Below are 19427 nucleotides of genomic sequence, written 5' to 3'. Positions count from 1 at the left end.
GTGGTATAAGCCCGAATTACACTGTGTTTACCATTCTGGTGCTCCCGGCCACGATGTGGAGAATTGTTACCCTTTGAAGACCAAGGTTCAAGACCTTGTGAGGTGTGGCATTCTGTGTTTCGAGGACGTAGGTCCTAACGTGAAGAAGAACCCGTTGCCCGAGCATGGGGAATCTGTCAACATGGTCCAAGGCTGCCCTGGCAAGTACAAAGTCAAGTATGTCAGTCATATTCGACAATCGCTGGTCGAGATGCATCGTTTGCTATGTGAGTATAGTCATTATGAGCATGACCATGATAGATGTCGAGTCTGTTCTGTCAACCAGAGAGGTTGTCGACAGGTGCGCAAAGATGTGCAAGAAATGCTGGATGAAGGAGTTATTGAGATCCTTCAAAACAGAAATATTGACGAAGATGAGCCCGAAGTCAATGTGATTTCTCCAGTGTTTCGAATCCCCGAGCCTGTTATCATCAAGTATGATAGTAGCAAGCAAAAGGTGTCTCCTGCACTGATCATTAAGCCTACCGGTCCTGTACCGTACTCGTCCGAAAAAGCAATTCCCTATCGCTACAATGCTGTCGCGGTAGAAGATGGGAAAGAAGTGTCCTTACCATCCTCCTCTGTTGTTAACATTGCGGATGTAAGTGGTTTGACCCGCAGCGGTCGTGTGTTTTCAGCACCTCCCAAGCCCCAGGCTAATGCTAATTTTGGTGAACGCCCGATTGGGAATGCTGTGAGCACTCCGATCCGGCACCTGTTGTTAAGCCCTCCTCTACATTGATAACTCCTACTTCTGTTGGCCCGAGTGGCAATGTGAAAGAAGACTGTGATGAGATAATGAGGCTCATCAAAAGAAGTGAGTACAATGTTGTAGACCAGCTTCTACAAACGCCATCCAAAATATCGGTGTTATCATTGCTATTAAATTCAGAACCACACCGAGAGGCTCTGCAGAAGGTTTTGGATGTGGCATATGTGGATCATGATGTCACAATAGAACAATTCGATAGCATTGTTGCAAACATTACCGCTTGTAACAACCTGAGTTTCTGTGACTCTGATCTCCCTGAGGAGGGAAGAGACCACAACTTGGCATTACATATATCTATGAACTGCAAAGACGACGCCATGTCCAATGTGCTGGTGGACACTGGTTCATCACTAAACGTATTGCCAAAATCCACTCTTTCGAAACTGTCATATCAAGGGCCTCCCATGAGGCAGAGTGGAATTGTTGTGAAAGCTTTTTATGGGTCGCGTAAAACTGTGATTGGGGAAGTTGATCTCCCAGTCAAAATCGGACCAAGTGATTTCGAGATTACCTTCCAGGTTATGGATATTCACCCATCGTACAGTTGTCTCTTAGGCAGACCATGGATTCACAAGGCAGGCGCCGTGACATCCACCCTACACCAGAAACTGAAATTTGTAAAGAATAAGAAATTGGTGGTGGTAGGGGGAGAAAAGGCTCTCCTGGTTAGCCACTTGTCTTCCTTCTCATATATAGATGTTAAGGATGAAGTTGGAACTCTTTTCCAAGCTTTATCTATTGTTGAGCCTATTGAGAAGAGAACTCCTTCATTTGCTTCCTATAAAGATGCAAAGTTGGCCATTGAGTATGGTGCGACTGCTGGTTTAGGAAAAATGATTGAGCTAGAAGACAACAAGTCTCGGGCTGGCATAGGTTTTTCTTCTGGGGTTTTCAACACCAAAGGGTTGTTCAAGAGTGGAGGTTTCATCCATACCGGTCAGGATGAAGAAGCTGCTGCCATTTTGGAAGAAGATACAGAGGATTCTGGCAATTTCATCATCCCTGGAGGGGTCTGCAACAATTGGGTCGCTGTGGATATTCCAACAGTAATCCATAAGTCGAAGTAATGTTCACCGTGTTTAAAAACCCTCCTCCCATGCCAAAAGGAGGAGCGGCGACATTGTTGGCACATTAATACAATGATAATTTCATTCAATAAATTCATGTTAGATGTTTGTTTTTCCAATCATTTTCGCTTTTTGCTTTTTTGCATGAAATTTGGTGATCACATAAAACCTAAAAATAAAATAAAATCAATCTTTTCATCTGCATAGTGATTGCCTTGTTTGAATTCTAAAAAGCTTTTCATATCCAAAATCATTATGCAGGTTGATCAAACCCATTGAACATAATGATCCAACACCATCTCCAAACTTTGAATTCCCTGTATTTGAGGCAGAAGAAGATGATGTTGAAGAGATTCCTGACGAGATTACCCGTCTACTTGAGCATGAAGAGAAGATCATTCAGCCGCATCTTGAGAATCTGGAAACAGTCAACTTGGGGTCTGAGGATTGTGTGCGAGAAGTAAAGATTGGGGTACTCCTGGAAGAATCTGTTAAGAAGGGGTTGATCGAATTGCTACGAGAATACGTTGATGTCTTTGCATGGTCATATGAAGACATGCCTGGTCTAGATACTGATATTGTGCAACATTTCTTACCTTTGAAGCTTGAGTGCGTGCCTGTGAAGCAGAAGCTCAGAAGAACTCATCCTGATATGGCAGTAAAGATCAAAGAGGAAGTTCAGAAGCAAATTGATGCAGGGTTTCTGGTGACTTCTATATATCCTCAATGGGTGGCCAATATTGTGCCCGTGCCTAAGAAAGACGGAAAAGTCCGGATGTGTGTGGACTATAGAGACTTGAATAAAGCTAGTCCAAAAGATGATTTTCCTCTACCACATATTGATATGTTGGTAGATAATACAACTAAATTCAATGTTTTCTCATTTATGGATGGATTTTCCGGATATAATCAGATTAAGATGGCACCCGAGGATATGGAGAAGACAACATTCATCACACCTTGGGGAACATTCTGTTATCGAGTGATGCCCTTCGGTTTGAAGAACGCCGGAGCCACGTATCAAAGAGCTATGACCACCTTGTTCCATGATATGATGCACAAGGAGATTGAGGTATATGTTGATGATATGATTGCTAAGTCAAGAACGGAAGTTGAACATGTAGAGCACTTGTTGAAGCTTTTTCAGCGTTTAAGGAAGTACAAGCTTCGTCTGAATCCCAACAAGTGTACATTTGGAGTCCGTTCTGGCAAGTTATTGGGCTTTATTGTCAGTGAAAGAGGTATTGAAGTTGATCCTGCCAAGGTCAAAGCAATACAAGAGATGCCTGCGCCCAAAACTAAGAAGCAAGTCCGAGGTTTTCTTGGCCGCTTGAATTACATTTCCAGATTTATATCCCACATGACTGCCACATGTGCGCCGATATTCAAGCTCCTCCGGAAAGATCAGTCCCATGATTGGACCGAGGATTTCCAGAAAGCTTTTGACAGTATTAAAGAGTATCTGTCTGAACCTCCGATCCTGTCTCCGCCCGTGGAGGGAAGACCTTTGATCATGTATCTGACTGTTCTTGAAGACTCAATGGGCTGTGTCCTTGGTCAGCAAGACGAATCAGGGAAGAAAGAGTATGCTATTTACTATCTGAGTAAGAAGTTCACTGATTGTGAGTCTCGATACTCAATGCTTGAGAAAACATGTTGTGCTCTGGCTTGGGCTGCTAAGCGCTTACGCCTGTATATGATAAATCATACGACTTGGTTGATATCCAGAATGGATCCAATTAAGTATATCTTCGAGAAGCCTGCTTTAACAGGGAGGATTGCCCGTTGGCAGATGTTGTTATCTAAGTATGATATTGAATATCGAGCTCAGAAGGCTATTAAAGGTAGTATCTTGGCTGACCACTTGGCGCATCAGCCGATCGAGGATTATCAGTCAGTTCAGTATGACTTCCCAGATGAGGAGATTCTGTATTTGAAAATGAAAGATTGTGATGAGCCTACACTCGATGAAGGACCGGAGCCTGGTTCCAAATGGGGTATGGTGTTTGATGGCGCTGTAAATCAGTATGGAAATGGTATTGGGGCAGTGATTATTACTCCTCAGGGCACACATATTCCTTTTACAGCAAGGCTAACTTTCAAATGCACAAATAATATGGCTGAGTATGAGGCCTGCATTATGGGATTGGAGGAATGCATTGATCTAAGGATCAAGCATCTGGATGTTTATGGTGATTCGGCCCTCGTTGTCAATCAGATTAAGGGTGAATGGGAAACGAATCAGCCTGGTCTCATTCCATATAGGGATTATGCGAGGAGTATTTCAACGTTCTTTACTGAGGTTGACTTCCATCATATTCCTCGAGATGAGAATCGGATGGAAGACGCTCTTGCTACACTTGCTTCGATGATTGTGGTTAAACTTTGGAATGAAGTCCCCGATATCACTGTGATGCGCTTGGATAGACCAGCTCATGTTTTTGCAGTAGAAGAAGTGAAGGATGATAAGCCATGGTATTATGATATCAAGTGTTTTCTTCAGAGTCAGGTTTACCCGCCTGGGGCATCTGTAAAAGATAGGAAGACTTTGAGGAGATTATCAGGAAGTTTCTACCTTAATGGCAATGTGCTTTATAAGAGGAATTTTGACATGGTTCTGCTCAGATGCGTGGATAGACACGAAGCAGACTTGTTAATGACTGAAGTCCATGAGGGTTCATTTGGTACTCATTCCAATGGACATGCCATGGCTAGAAAGATGTTGAGAGCAGGCTACTATTGGCTGACAATGGAGTCTGACTGCTTCAAATATGTGAAGAAATGCCACAAGTGTCAGATTTATGCGGATAAGATTCATATTCCCCCGACACTTTTGAATGTGATTTCGTCACCATGGCCTTTCTCCATGTGGGGAATTGACATGATTGGCATGATAGAGCCAAAGGCATCTAATGGGCACAGATTTATTCTCGTAGCAATTGATTACTTCACCAAATGGGTTGAAGTAGCGTCGTATGCCAATGTGACCAGGCAGGTGGTCGTGAAGTTTATCAAGAATCAGCTTATATGTCGTTATGGTGTGCCAGATAAGATCATTACTGATAATGGATCCAACTTGAACAACAAAATAATGAAAGAGCTGTGTAGTGAGTTCAAGATCACCCATCATAATTCTTCTCCTTATAGACCCAAGATGAATGGGGCTGTTGAAGCTGCTAATAAGAATATCAAGAAGATTATCCAGAAGATGGTTGTCACATATAAGGATTGGCATGAGATGTTGCCATTTGCTTTACATGGATATCGGACGTCTGTCCGCACTTCAACAGGGGCAACCCTTTTCTCTCTTGTTTATGGCATGGAGGTTGTACTCCCAGTAGAGGTGGAGGTCCCATCAATGAGAGTCTTGATGGAAGCCAAGTTGACTGATGCTGAATGGGTTCAGAGTCGTTATGACCAACTGAATTTGATAGAAGAGAAGAGATTGACTGCCATGTGCCATGGTCAGTTATATCAACAGAGAATGAAGAAAGCTTTTGATAAGAAGGTCAAGCCTCGTGTGTTCCGAGAAGGTGACCTTGTGCTCAAGAAAGTCTTGTCTTTCGCGCCCGATTCCAGGGGCAAGTGGACTCCAAACTACGAAGGTTCATATGTTGTTAAGAGAGCCTTTTCAGGCGGTGCTTTAATGCTTACAACTATGGATGGGGAGGATTTCACTCGTCCTGTGAATTCAGATGCAGTCAAGAAATACTTCGCCTAGAAATAAAAACAGAATAGCTTGCTAAGTTGAAAACCCGAAAGGGCGGCTTAGGAAAAAATGAGCGTCTCGGTGGATTGAAAACCCGAAAGGGCGGTCCAGGCAAAAGTTAGAGACATGAAAAAAAACGAATATTTGTATCCCGCTAGATTGAGTACCTCACCCTGGGGCAATCTAGGCAAAAATTAGGGATTTGGCAAGTAACTGCATCTTGATAAGGCTTTGTTCTACAATTGTCATCCGTCAGATATTCTTGCTCATTCATCATCAACCGAAGCTTCGAATACTTCAAATTCAGAATTGGTGGAGAAATGGTCATTATGTTCAATGTAGCCCTTTTCCAATATATATCGCCAATTTCAAATTTGTAAAGATCTATGGAGTCTTGCCATTTGCAAGCTACCATTCCATCAAATAAACTTGAGCCTTTTATCCAATTATTTGCACTCTTATTTGTTTCTATTCAACAAACGTTTTGCATGCTTTTAATTGAGAAAATATCATTGTTTCGAAAAAATGAATTTTTCATAACTTGTTTTTAAACAAAGTGAACATTCACAATGATGAAAAGGATACTTAGGAGATCCTCAGTGCTCTCCCAAGGATGGTATGATCTCCAACAGGGTAAGACAGTTGTTTATATTCCTGGCATGACTGTATCTTCTTCCTTCAGAGCCTTTTTGTGGTTTATCCTACTGAGTGGTATGCTTGTTGAGATATTCACCACTCTCTCCTTCAGCGGGGTAGCAACCTTTCCTCCTCAGCAGATGTGATCTCCTTGGTGGGTACTGCACTTAGTGGTTGATCCCCAAAATCCCTTTGTCCCTTGGATGGATTCCCCAGTAGAGTTGCTTATGTGGCAGATTTTATCTATGCAATAAACTCCTGTCCCCAGCTGGAATGACTGAGGATCATTCCCCTGCAGAGGTCTTTGTTTCCTGGTACCCCTGTTTCCCCGGCAGATCGGATACTCTCCGGTGGGCCTGGCTTTCTCTCTTGAGATGTAGTACCGGATGTTTGTGTGCTTACTCCTTGGAGCTGTTTGTGTTAGAAATGTCTGTCTATCAGCATTCATCATACATAAATCACGCATGTGTGCATATAATTTTCAAACATGCAGATATTCATGATTGCATTCTTTGCCATATATCTATGTTTGTTATCCTCTGCTAGTTGGTAATGCATTTCCCAAGCAGATGTCGGCGTCTGATCCCTCAATATAGAGTCAGCCCCTTAAGCAGAAAGTGTTTATCTTTCTTTCCGCTTTCCCCACTGAGTTGTATCCTCGTGGACGATGGTTGTTTTCGCTTCCTCCTAACACATATATTGGGATGGGTTTCTCTATTGAGTTATATCCTCACTAGGACGAGTCTTGATTTAGTTTGCCTTTTTGGTTTGATCCTAAATTGGTTTCTTGTGACTGTTTCCTGTGTTTCCTCGTGGTATAAATGAATAATTGCTCAGTAATCAGTGATCATTCATCTTATCCCCGGCGGAGTCTGTGGTTTTCTACCCTTATACCGGTAGTTGTAAACCCTATTTTCTCCCCTGTGCAAAGTTAATCTTTTTGTTCATCCTAATCAATGACGGTTACTCTTCCGTGGTTTTCTACCCAGTATCCGGTAGATGTAATCCCCTCCTTGACGATTATCATTATCCAATATTCGGTGTTGATATTCCCCTTTTCTCTTGGATAATTGCTCTGATTAGGCAATTTTATCCCCAGCAAGTCATCTTTCATTTACCGGTTGCCGGTAATGTTGGTTGCTCCCCTTTGATTGGTCATCATATATACCTAGTTTTGATATCCCGATGCCTTTCTCTCTCGGTCGAAGCTTTTTGTTCTTCCCCAAGGAAACCCTAATCCATCTGTGCACCACAATGCCTTGCTCTTGAAGCAACCTCAGCCCATGATCAAATACAATAAAGGGAAGTTATTTAATTCATCATTTCATGCATATTTGAACTTATTTGAGTGTCCTCAATCATCAATTCATCAAGGTATGAGTCATGGACTTGAGAAGTTGGTCAGTCAATTCATCTGACTATTTTGAAATGCACTGAGACCTAACGTTTTATGTGTTGGTCAAATGGAGATGGTTCCAAAAACAAAAATGTTCTTAAGGACACTATGAACAACTTTCATGTTCATCAAAAATTGATTTGAAGCTTGGAAGGCCATCTCCCATTCCGATACATTATACGTCATTCTGATTGAAACCCTAATTGTGGGTCAACTTCCCAAGGACATAACTCATTAATTTTTTATTATTTTGAGGTGGGATCAAATGCATTGGAAAGCTTACGATGTCTACTTCAAATATTATGTTGAACAAAATTTCAAAATCTCAAAGGAAATACATGTGATAATGCAAGACATTATAGGTCCTTTTTGACCAAGGCATTAAAAGTCAAAAAAGTCCAACTTCAAGTGCCCATAACCCTTTCATCAAAAATCCAAATGATGCAAAATTTAAGTCCATTTTGATTGTCTTGAAAATATCTACAACTTTGGTGTTGAAGGTTTTTTCATTAAAGGCTTGCATCATCAAAACAAAAGGGATTGAACATTGGCCAAATTTGGAAACTTTGCATTGACATGTCTTGCACATCACATTTTAAACTCAAATTTCATACATTTCCAATCTCCAAATGGATTTTTTCCCAACATAACAATTGTTCCTTACATCAAGACCTTTCCAACAATTATTCACATGATCATATTTGGATTTGGCAAGTGGTATTTTCGAAGAGTTGAATATTTAGGTCAAATTATGGAATGCACATGAAATCTTGATGCACAAGCAATTGCCATTCAACTACATGTCCAATTCAACTTGGTTTGTGTTCAGCATGCATTTGCATCAGCTTTTGGGCTTTGCACGCGCCTGTACAGGCCCATGCATGAAGGATCCTAATTTCATGCACATGAGAATTCACCTTGCTTGCAGTTTGTTTTGCTATAAATAGAAGGGTTCAGCTTCATTCAAACTCAACCTAAAGCCGCCTGAAACCCTGCTGAAGTGATTCCCCAACCTCACCAAAGAAGCAATTTCCATTTTTCTTCAAATTTTTCAGATCCAAAATTCAACTTCATCTGGTTGAATTCTTAGATCTAAAGCTTCTAAACCTTCATCATTTATCTCACTGATCTTCTGTTTTGGCAAAGCAAGCAAGGAATTGAGCTCAAGTTACCAGAATTCAAGCTTACTCTTCAACTGGTATTTCATTTGAATCTCATCATCTATTGACCTATTGTCTTCGATCTTGTGTTGGTTGAAGTCCTCTCAATAGAGGCATCATGATTATGCATTCAATTTTTGAAATCCATTAAGTTCATGATGAACACCAGATTTTTCAACTTCTGATTTCTCACACCATGGAAATCTAGAGTGAAAATGGATGGTACAGGGATGATGTACATCATCCCAGCTTTCCAAAGATGTATAGATTGTGCATTTTCATTAAGATTTGGATCTCTGCAACTCTGGTCGGAATTCTGAGGCTCACCGGAGAAGACGGTGGCTCTGGTGGCCATCCCAACTCCAGATTAATTCCTGGCCACACGATCTTGTTTCCAGATCTAATATAGACCGTTCCATGTTATGACTTGTTTTAATGCTGCGTGTGGTTCAGTTGACCAAGGCGTATGGTGGGAGCGCATCTCTGGAGCGTATGATCTTCCAGCTCAATTAATGAGCTCAGATCTAACGCTCCTTGTTTTTTTGCATTTTTTATTTTCTGATTTTATTTTCTTTAATTCCAATTATTTTCAAAAATCAATATCTCTCTCATTTTTAATCCAAAAATTATGAGACCAATTGCATTAGTCTCCAAATAAATTCTAGTTTCTATTTCAGATTTTTAATATTTTTTATTTTGTCATTTGATATTTTTTGTGAATTTTCTCTTTTCTAGTTATTTTTAATTCATTTTAAATAGTTTTTGATATGCAAAAAATACAACAATATTTTCCTAACCTAGTTGAATGATGATGGATTTATGAAAAATATTCTCATCAATTTTTGAGCACATGTTTATGTTAATGCCATTTGCCTTTTGCTCACTTGAGCACATAATTGTGTATATACTATTGTGCTTGTGTTTTGTTTTTGATTGTTGTGAACCAAATGCAAAGAAATGGACTTAGTTTCTAGGACTTTCCCTATGCAAAGAATGGAGAATTGGACATAGATTCTAGGACTTTCCTTATGCAAATTTGGAGTAAATGGACCTTAATGAAGAAGATGGATTAGAAGGACCAAATCTCTAAACTCACTCTTGTCCATTCTTGATTTACTTCATGGAACTTTTGATGTGTGTGTTTTTGTGCTAGGGAATTCTACTTGAGGATCTCTTATGAGACTTGTTTGATTGCTTATGCTTTGTGATTGCTTATTCCAAAGGATGGGAGCTACTTGGATCATCAATATGATCTCAAGAGAGGAACTCCTTGTGTGGTTTTGTTCTCTTTCCCCTCACCTCTTGTATGTTTAGGATTTAGCCCTTCTTCTTCTTCTCTCCACTCTAACCTAAGCCAAAACTCTTTGTGCAAACATTTAACCATCGTTTTAAACATTAGAAACCTAAGCCTTATGCTTTTGATTTTCAAACTTTCTTTTCATAACACTTATTTTGAATTGAACCTTTAAGTCAACTTTGACCACTTTTGTATATACTTCTAATTGGTAAATATAACCCATTTAAATTTCTTTTGTGGTTCCAATGGCCACTTCCTTTAATCAAACTTTTCATAACCTTTAGCTATTAGGTTTGAGTTATCCTTGTGGTAGATATAATACTCACCTATATCCTTAGTGATGGACAATGAGTCTTCCATGCTTATTATAGGGTTAACCCCTCATTAGCATGTTGAAGTTATCCTCACATGGTGGAATTGTGGTTTGGTTGAGTTTTATCCCTTTGATAACAAAAGACCTTAAGGCTTTTGGACCAATTAATTCACCCATTTGTTTTGAGATTTTTACCCCGAACTACGAGGTTTTGATCCTAAGATGGTACATAGGCAATGGGTTTATCCATCCAAGCACAAAATGTAAATAAACTTGTACATTCTTTTCTCATCCCTTCAATCATGTTTGCACAAATAAATTTTCACAAAACAAACAACCTTCACAACAAGTATGAAAAGGGCTCCCTAGGAGTACCTAGGATGTTTTAGGTGCCTAACACCTTCCCATTGCATAACAAACCCCCTTACCCAGATCTCTGTTTTCTTTTACTAGTTTTTGTTAAAACTATTAGGTTTTTGTTCGCTTTCTAACCATTCCTTTGGATAAATAGAAGTGCGGTGGCGACTCGACTTGTATGATTTACCTTGGATTTAGTCAATATCTCTAATGGTAACGAATACCCCGCTACACTGGCGACATAGTTTTTCAAAGGAGCAATAGGGGAAAAGCGATGATTAAAGTTATGTACCTGGAATAAAGTGAAATTCGCTAAGTGTTGGACAACTGGTCGAAAAAGGTTTCTCAGTGATTATGAAAGATGAAGCCTTAGATTTGTTCGACACTCATAATAATTTGCTTTTGAAACCCTCTCTGCCGAAGAATAGGACATTCAATACCATGATTAGTTCGACTGAAGTATAATGTCTAAAAATGTTGCTGACCACAAGCATAGTTGGTTGTGGCATTTAAGGTTTGTACATTTGAACTTTCTATCACTCAATCAACTTATCACTCAAGATATGGTAATTGGAATACCATGTAGGAAGATGCCCGACTAACTCTGTGAAGGTTGTCACGTCGAAAAGCAAACCAACAAGTATTTCGTTTCAACTATGCTAATGAGATCCTCGTGCATACTTGAAGTTGTACATTTGGATGTATGTGGACCTTTTAAAGAGCAAACCATTGGTGAAAACATACATTTTGTTTCGTTTTTCGATGAGTTTAGTCAAAAGATGTGGATCTATGTGATCAAGCGAAAGGATGAAGTATTCGAAATCTTTAAGATATTCAAGACACTTGTCGAAAACTAGAGTGAGAAGAAGATCAAAGCTCTGCGAATAGATGGAGGGGGAGAATATACATTAAAGATGTTTGAATAATTTTATACAAAGGATGGTATTAATCATGAGGTAACTTCCCCCTACATGCCTCAACATAATGGAATAGCAGAAAGAAGAAACATGACCATATTGAACATGGCGAGATGCACGTTGAAGCAGAAGAGTTTGCCAAAATCCTTATGGGGTGAAGTTGTCTCCATTGTTGTTTATATTCTGAACAGGTGCCCTACCTAGAAGATGAGGAACATGGTTCCTTAAGGAGTTTGGAGTGGCAAATGACCATCAGTGAGTCATCTGAAGGTGTTTGGATCTATTTGTTACAAGCATATTCCTGATGCTAGAAGAAGGAAGCTTGATGACAATAGTGAACCTATGATTCTGGTAGGATATCATAAAACTGGTGCATACATGTTGTTTAATCCAATTAATCAGAAGATCATGATGAATCGAGATATTGTGATTGATGAAAATTCTGCTTGAGATTGGAATATGGATGCAATTGACAAGCCATTGATGAGTTATGATTTCGATGAAGCAAGTAATGATGTCAAATTCAAAGATATTGTTAATATTCTAGCGGACTTCGAAGCAGTTGCTGACATGCCCGACACAGTCGAAGTCGAAGATGGTGTAGCTAGCACTAGTCAAAGACCTTAAAGAACTAGAGTTTGTCTACCAAGACTTCAAGACTATGAAGTGACTGGTGATTATGACATCATACCAGATGGAGAATTAAGTCATTTCTCCTTACTTACAAGTGCCGAACCAATCAACTATAGCAAATCCTTAAACGATAAAAAGTGGAATTTAGCTATGGTCAAAGAGTTACAAGAAATCTAACAAAACAACATAAGGGAGTTATTCGAATTTGTAGCACATACAAAAGTTATTGAAGTAAAGTGGGTGTTCAAGTTGAAGCACAATGTTGACGGGTCGATATCCAGACATAAGGTAAGATTGGTAGCTCGAAGTTTTCTTCAGAGGGAAGGAGTCGACTATTTTGAAGTATACACACCAATAGCAAGATTAGAGACTGTTTGACTAGTAGTTGCGTTGGCATGCAAGCAAGGTTGGTCCATATTTCACTTAGATGTGAAATCAACATTTTTGAATGATCCTCTAGATGAAGAGATTTATGTCACACAACCTCCTGGGCAAGGAAATTAAGGAAAGTATACAAGTTTCCCAAAGTGCTCTATGACCTCAAGCAGTCACCTAGGGCATGAAACAAGAAGATCGACTCATACTTAGTCGAATTGGGATTCGTCAAATGCAAATCTGAGTATGGTGCCTATGTACAAGTTGTGGCACAAGATATAATAATCATTTGCTTATACGTTGATGAATTTTTAGTAACTAGAAGTAGCTTGGAGAACTTGTTGAAGTTCAAAGAGTTGACGAAGAAGGAATTTGAAATGTCGGATCTGGAAACTTGTCTCATTCCCTAGGCATGGAATTTCAAATGTCGAAGCAATGTATCGTGCTACATCAAAGAAAGTATGTCAAAGAGATACTCAAGAGATTCCGGATGGATGATTCGACTTCTTCATCTTCATTTGTCAAACCAAAATTGAAGTTGGAGAAGCATGGAGAGGAAGACAGAGTTGATGCAACTTTGTTCAAACAAATTGTTGGATCTTTGAGATATGTGTGCAACAATCAACCTGATATATATTTCTCAATCGGATTAGTGAGCACATACATGAGTGAACCAAGGGTGTCACACATGAAGTTTGCAAGAAGAATCCTGAGATACATAAAAGTATCGATAAATTATGGAATTCTATTTTGATGAGACGCTGAAAGCAAAAAGGTTGTGGTTTCTTGCTATTCATATGCTGATTGGTATGGAGATAAGGAAGATCGAAGAAGCACAACTAGTTATTTCTTTCAAGTATTTGATGCACCAATCTCATGGTGCTCGAGAAAGCAACCTGTGGTGGTATTGTCATCGTGTGAGGCTGAATAAATAACAGGATCCTGTGTTGCGTGTCAAGCAATTTAGATAAGATTTGTGCTTGAAGATATGGAGGTCGAAGTGAAGAAACCTCTAGTGTTGCAGATCGATAATAAGTCATCCATAAATCTTGCGAAAAATCCTGTTTTGCATGGAAGGAGTAAGCACATCGAAGCTAGATTTCATTTCCTTAGGGAGAAGGTAAATCGAGGTGAACTTTAAGTGAGACATTACTCAAGTGAAGCAAAATTGACCGACATTTTCACCAAATGATTGAAGATCAACAAATTCCGAAACTTAAGAAAGAAATTATGAATAATTCAGATTGACTTTGATTAGCATATGTTCAGCAACTTGGATTATAAGGGGGTATGTTGAGATATAAGATATAATTCAAGTTGTGTATGGTCCAAGCCCAAAGTTAATTAGGGTTTAAGATGTGTTACTTAGTTTGTTTTACTTTTTACTTATTAATCAAGTAATTTTATATATAAATACATGCATATATAAATCAGTTTATAACATAATTATTTTTAAATAATAAAATTCTTATTTTCATATTATCTTTTATCTCCTCACAAAAGTGCCTCAGCACTAATAGTCTCAATAATCCATTTCAATCAAGGTGAAAACTTAGATATAATTTTTTTTTAGTACTTAATAGGTGACATGATATTAATTGTTGATGTTTTTATTGGTAATTAAAATGTGTTTAAGTTCTAGAGTGATATAAGAGTGATATTTTTAAGCGAAAAAAATATCATTCTTATGATATAAAAATTATCGGGGAAGTTATAATATGAGAAGGGATGATTATAAGTTGGAAAAGTAAGAAGTTTTGGATTTTTATAAGGGAAAATCGGCTCACCTGAAAATTTGAGTCGATCCAAACAGTTTCTTTAAAATTAGTGTATGTGAATCGAGTTACCAACTGGTGTGAATCAATTCATACCGCTATCATAGGCATTATCGTAAAGTGACTGAAATCGTAATAATTTGTAAATATACTTATAGTATAACATCAACATGCTGTTTTAGGGTTTCCTGGAAAACCCTCTATAAGAGAACCCTCTAAACAGTATTTATAAAAATAATTTTCTTTCTTATTTATTTAAAAGAATTGACAATTTTAAAGCCTGTTTATTTATAAATTAATAACATCAATGGTGGTGAAAATGTTAAATATGTAATTATTTGTGTTAAAGATTGTATTCGGTAGTGTCGAAATCTATATAAAAATGTTGAAAAGATTTATTTCGACAAAATGCAACATAGACAAATTTATTAATTGAGAGCCCGAGTTATGAGCATTCGATAGATAATCAAAATATATATTGTACTCAATCAAATAGAATTAGTTAAAGAGATTGATTGGTATACAAGCAATCTCAGTACACCCTTATTTATAACACTAGCAAAAACCCCGATAAAAAGGCTTATGTATACATGTATCATTACACACTATAAGGTAGACTTGACAAAACTAGGAACACTCGTAATTGGTTGATTCTGGTTAGCAATTATCTCATCTAACTCTTTTTCAAATCTTCTCATATCTTCTGAAGGCAAACAAACTGGTAATATCAAACATTCTTCTCCTTTTGCATTATTATGTGCAACAATATAACTTGCTCCATGAAACGAACCAGCCCCACCTTTTGCAATTCCACCATACACCCCTTCACCCCATCCAAAATTCACTTGTTTAAATTTAGCATGAGTCAAATCGGAAATAACGCAAGACCTTACAGTTGTATATGAACATCGTTCCTTGATAACCATAAAATCTGCCACAGATTTCATGTATTCTTCTGTAACTTGCGCTTTTAATTTTCTTATCAACTCTACTGCATAACCTAGTGAGTTTCCGCAAAGCTTCCCTGCGGTGGTGACAGCAGCCGGATAAGCCACACAATTCCCATAATATCCAACAAAAGATGAATGATTATTGTTAAACCTTGAACGCGCATTGATGAGACACATTATTCGTACATCTTTCTCTGGCTCTAACTGCAATGCTTTTGTGCGACAATACCAGAAACATGCAGCTATAAGATCGAATGTGGTACATTGAAATGGAACCAAGAGACGAATTGCAGCTATGTCTGACGGTCTAAAATAGAAAGATTGATGAACTATAGTGGTAGTAGTAGTATCTTCTTCTTTGATGGTATTGTTTGGTGGAAGTATTTGTTCGTATTCACGATGGTCGTATGTAATGCATGGTGGATCTCTTGCCATGAGGATCTCTCTATGCCATACAGGTTGAATGGAAGGTTGATGTACTCCTCGAGCTATTTCTGCCCAAGCATTCATAAATTGTTTCAAACCAGTTGCATCGCCCATTATATGGTTCCAATTTATTGCTATTATGAAACCACCGCACTTGAGACGTGTCACCTGTAAATGAGAAATTAAGATGATAATCAAGAGACAATAGAAGTCGTCTGTTTTGGACTTAGTAACCATATGTACACTTTTTTCTTTTACCTTTTTGAATTTTGTTGAATATGATATGATATACAAAAATTCAATGAACTAGCGTTACATTTTTATTTTTCTTGAACACATTTTTTATTATTTATCTGTAATTCGGGATTTATATTAGTTCCAAAATTTTATAAAAAGTTCTTATTAATCTTCAACTTTATTAATCTTTTCACGTTAGTTTTGTGTGGTATCTCTATATATTTTCTTTAAAATTGTAAATTTATGGTAAGGGAAGAAGAACAAGAAGGAGATGTAATACATATGACATAAATATTACACAATGCCGACGTAAATGTAAGAATTAAAAATCATTTTAAATATCATTTGAACACAGTGGATAGAAAAGATTAGCATTGATTACTTTAATAAAGTTGATGAGTAATTGTATTCCAATATAATAAAGTTTAGACTCATATGCTAACAAATGTCCAATGAGTACTTTTTAAGAATTTTAAATAAATAAAATATTCTTTTAAAAAATTGATGATTTCAATTTCTCTCCAATGCGTTGATTATACATATTCTCAAAGAAAGAAAACTTTTTTAAACCCTTTAAGAATGTTTTTAAGCACAAATTATCATTTTCCTAAAGTTTATCCAGAGATAGAATGTAAATAGACAACAAACTACGATGTTACTTCGATTTAGATTGCAAAATCAATCTTCTTAAAAACTACATTCATAAACCTATAGGTACAACATTGATATTCATAACTTTTTGGACTTTCTGTAAAAGATTAACTGCTTCTAGTATTAGAAAAGTAAAAATGTCAAAAAACAGATTGTATGAAAACATGTTCACTAAAAAAAAATTTACATCAACGTGATATTGCCAGTTGAAAACTACATAGCTAAAACAGGACGTTGTCACGTGATTTTCACATCGGTATACATTTAAAATTAAAAATGACGAAATAAGATTTTCACATCGCTAAACATTTAAAATTAAAAATGACGAAAATTTTAAAATTTGGAAAAAAAACCTCTCTTCTCTCTCTCTCCTCGCTCTCTCTCTCATCTGTCTCTCTCTCTCTCTCTCTCTATCTCCTCTCTCTCTCTCTCGCTCTCTCTCTCTCTCCTCTCTCTCTTCTCTCTCTCTCCTCTCTCTTCATCTTCTCTTCTCTCTCCTCTCTCTCTCTCCTCTCTCTCTCTCTCCTCTCTCTTCTCTCTCTCTCTCTCTCTCTCTCTCTCTCTCTCTCTCTCCTCTCTCTCTCTCTCTCTCTCTCGCTCTCTCTCTCTCTCTCTCTCTCTCTCTCTCTCTCTCTCTCTGAGAGAGAGATGGAGTTTCTCTAACTTTTGACATAGTAGGCCATAAACAAGCTATTAGCTCAGTGGTAGAGCGCGCCCCTGATAATTGTGTCGTTGTGCTTAGACTGTGAGGGCTATCAACCACATAGATAGTTCAATGTGTTCATCAGCGCCTGATCCTGAGATGTGGACCATCCAAGGAACATTAGCATGGCGTACTTCTCCTGTTTGAACTAGGGTTTGAAACCAAACTCCTCCTCACGAAGATAGATGGAAATTTCTCAGAAAACAAAACAAATTTACCTCTCTTCTCTCTTTTTCACCTTCCACCATTTTCTTCGGCTTTCTCTCTCAAGCATGATTTCAAAGAAAAAGGAACAACATAAACACAAATCTCGTCTCACCTTCCACCACCACGAACAACAAAGTTACCTATCTTCTCTCTTCATCATCTTCCACCATCAGTTTCATTCAAGTTAGGTTTTTGGAGTTCCTCAAAATCATGAAGTCATTGATGGAAAACCATTTTTTTCCTGTTTCAGTCAAATCCAAGCTCCACCATCGTTTCTGTTTCCACCCGCAGTCGACGCGCTACCACCACATAGATTTCATTGGAACGCCCGCCACTAACGCTACCATCATTCTGTTTTGCTTTCGATTTTGTTGTTAAGAAGAGCAGTTATGTTTTTTTTTAATCGATTTTTTTTTTGTTTGAATTGGTGTTTGTAAGAAAGAGAATAGCATCACTTGAGAAAAAGAGAAAGAGAGAGAAGAGCATCATCGCTTGTGATATTTGTTTCTTTCTACAAATAAATAGAAATGAGTTTTTCTTCTTTTGTTTGAAAAGTCAAGTTATGACACAATTTTCACATCCTAAAATGTTGCAATCTAGGTTGTCCTTTTAGGTATAAAAGTTATACTTTACTTTTCTTTTTAGCATTTAAGTTGTCTTTTACATCAAATTATTCATTTATGTTTTTCATGTAATAGCTTTGTCTTTTTATAGAAGTATAGATCGTCAATCTTGAGTAAATTAAGTTAAAAGATCTTTTGATGTTAACTATTTAATATTAGAAAAATATGTGTGCTGTAATCATAATTATACTGATGCAATATTTATTAATACTAACTTGTATGAGTCGAATGGGACGGTCGATAATCAGTTCTGAACCAGTAACATCGTAGAGAAGCTCTTGGAGGTAAGAGAATGGTGGATGGAGAGAGTCACCCAATTGATCTAGTGTTACATCAGCTTCAGCTCCAATGAACATGACACCTTCGCCAGTACAATCAACCATCAGCTTGCGTCCAACACCCTCTTTAATCCTTCCCGCAAATGGATAGTAATGAACAAGTGTTTGTGAGAGTGCATTTCTCAGAACTTTAACAGGGTCTTTCTCTTCCATTGATGGTTCATGGCGATAGATAAATATGAATGGAATATTGAAACGTAAACCTTGTTGATCATCTATGTCAGAGAGTAGTTTAACTTCTCGAGGAGTTGAAGAAGCCGGAAGCACCAACTCTGGTTGGAACCTCCTCACTGTGAATATTAATGGTGATGAAGCCATGCTATGCTATCAGGATGATAAAAAACAAAACAGAGCTAACAATTAGTGTTGTGTTTTGTTTGCGAAAAGGTTTAAATTTAAGGACCATGTTACACCTTATCTTTTTACTACAATAATAGACTAGTTGTTTTCAACGTGGTCACGGTTTTTTCTTCTTTATATAGAGACCCAAACATCAAGAACTCATCATGCGCATGCAGGATGTCTTTATATGAGCACCAATAAGCTTCATTACCATGCGTTATCACTATCTCTCTCATTATTATTTATGAGCATTCCTATATCTAAAGTTAAATCTAAAACTTATACCAAACACATTTCATCGTATTTATATAATAAACAGTGTTTTTATTTTTTTAATAAATAAAAAATATATATTTATAAAAGTAATAAATTATTTTTATAATATGAATATAAAATTATTATTAATCAATTTTATTATTGTATTAATCATAAAATATATGTGATTAATCACATATTTTATTTATAATTTATTAACCAAATTTACTATTTCATTAACCAATAAAA

At 37.5% G+C, this 19427-nt stretch overlaps 1 protein-coding gene across 1 annotated transcript; it reads right to left on the bottom strand.

Annotated features, from left to right (window-relative positions):
* Positions 1-14900: 14900 nt before the first annotated feature.
* Positions 14901-19004, bottom strand: LOC127132297 (benzyl alcohol O-benzoyltransferase). Its single transcript, XM_051061207.1, has 2 exons — positions 18459-19004; positions 14901-15990 (listed from the first exon to the last, which is right to left on the bottom strand). Exons 1-2 carry the CDS (start codon positions 18897-18899, stop codon positions 15052-15054), a joined length of 1380 nt encoding a protein of 459 aa, XP_050917164.1. The 5' UTR covers positions 18900-19004; the 3' UTR covers positions 14901-15051.
* Positions 19005-19427: the final 423 nt, after the last annotated feature.

This window comes from Lathyrus oleraceus, chromosome 3 (assembly GCF_024323335.1).
Source record: "Lathyrus oleraceus cultivar Zhongwan6 chromosome 3, CAAS_Psat_ZW6_1.0, whole genome shotgun sequence".
Classification (NCBI taxonomy): Eukaryota; Viridiplantae; Streptophyta; class Magnoliopsida; order Fabales; family Fabaceae; genus Lathyrus; species Lathyrus oleraceus.
Note: the sequence above shows the minus strand (reverse complement) of the source record. Positions and strands in the feature narration are given on the sequence as shown.

What these genes read in the sequence shown, in the direction of transcription:
- LOC127132297 (XM_051061207.1), bottom strand. Translation starts at nt 18,899, where the DNA reads ATGGCTTCATCACCATTAATATTCACAGTGAGGAGGTTCCAACCAGAG. An exon ending in GTCCCATTCGACTCATACAA is followed by an intron (nt 15,991 to 18,458) that starts GTTAGTATTAAT and finishes TCTCATTTACAG; the next exon opens with GTGACACGTCTCAAGTGCGG.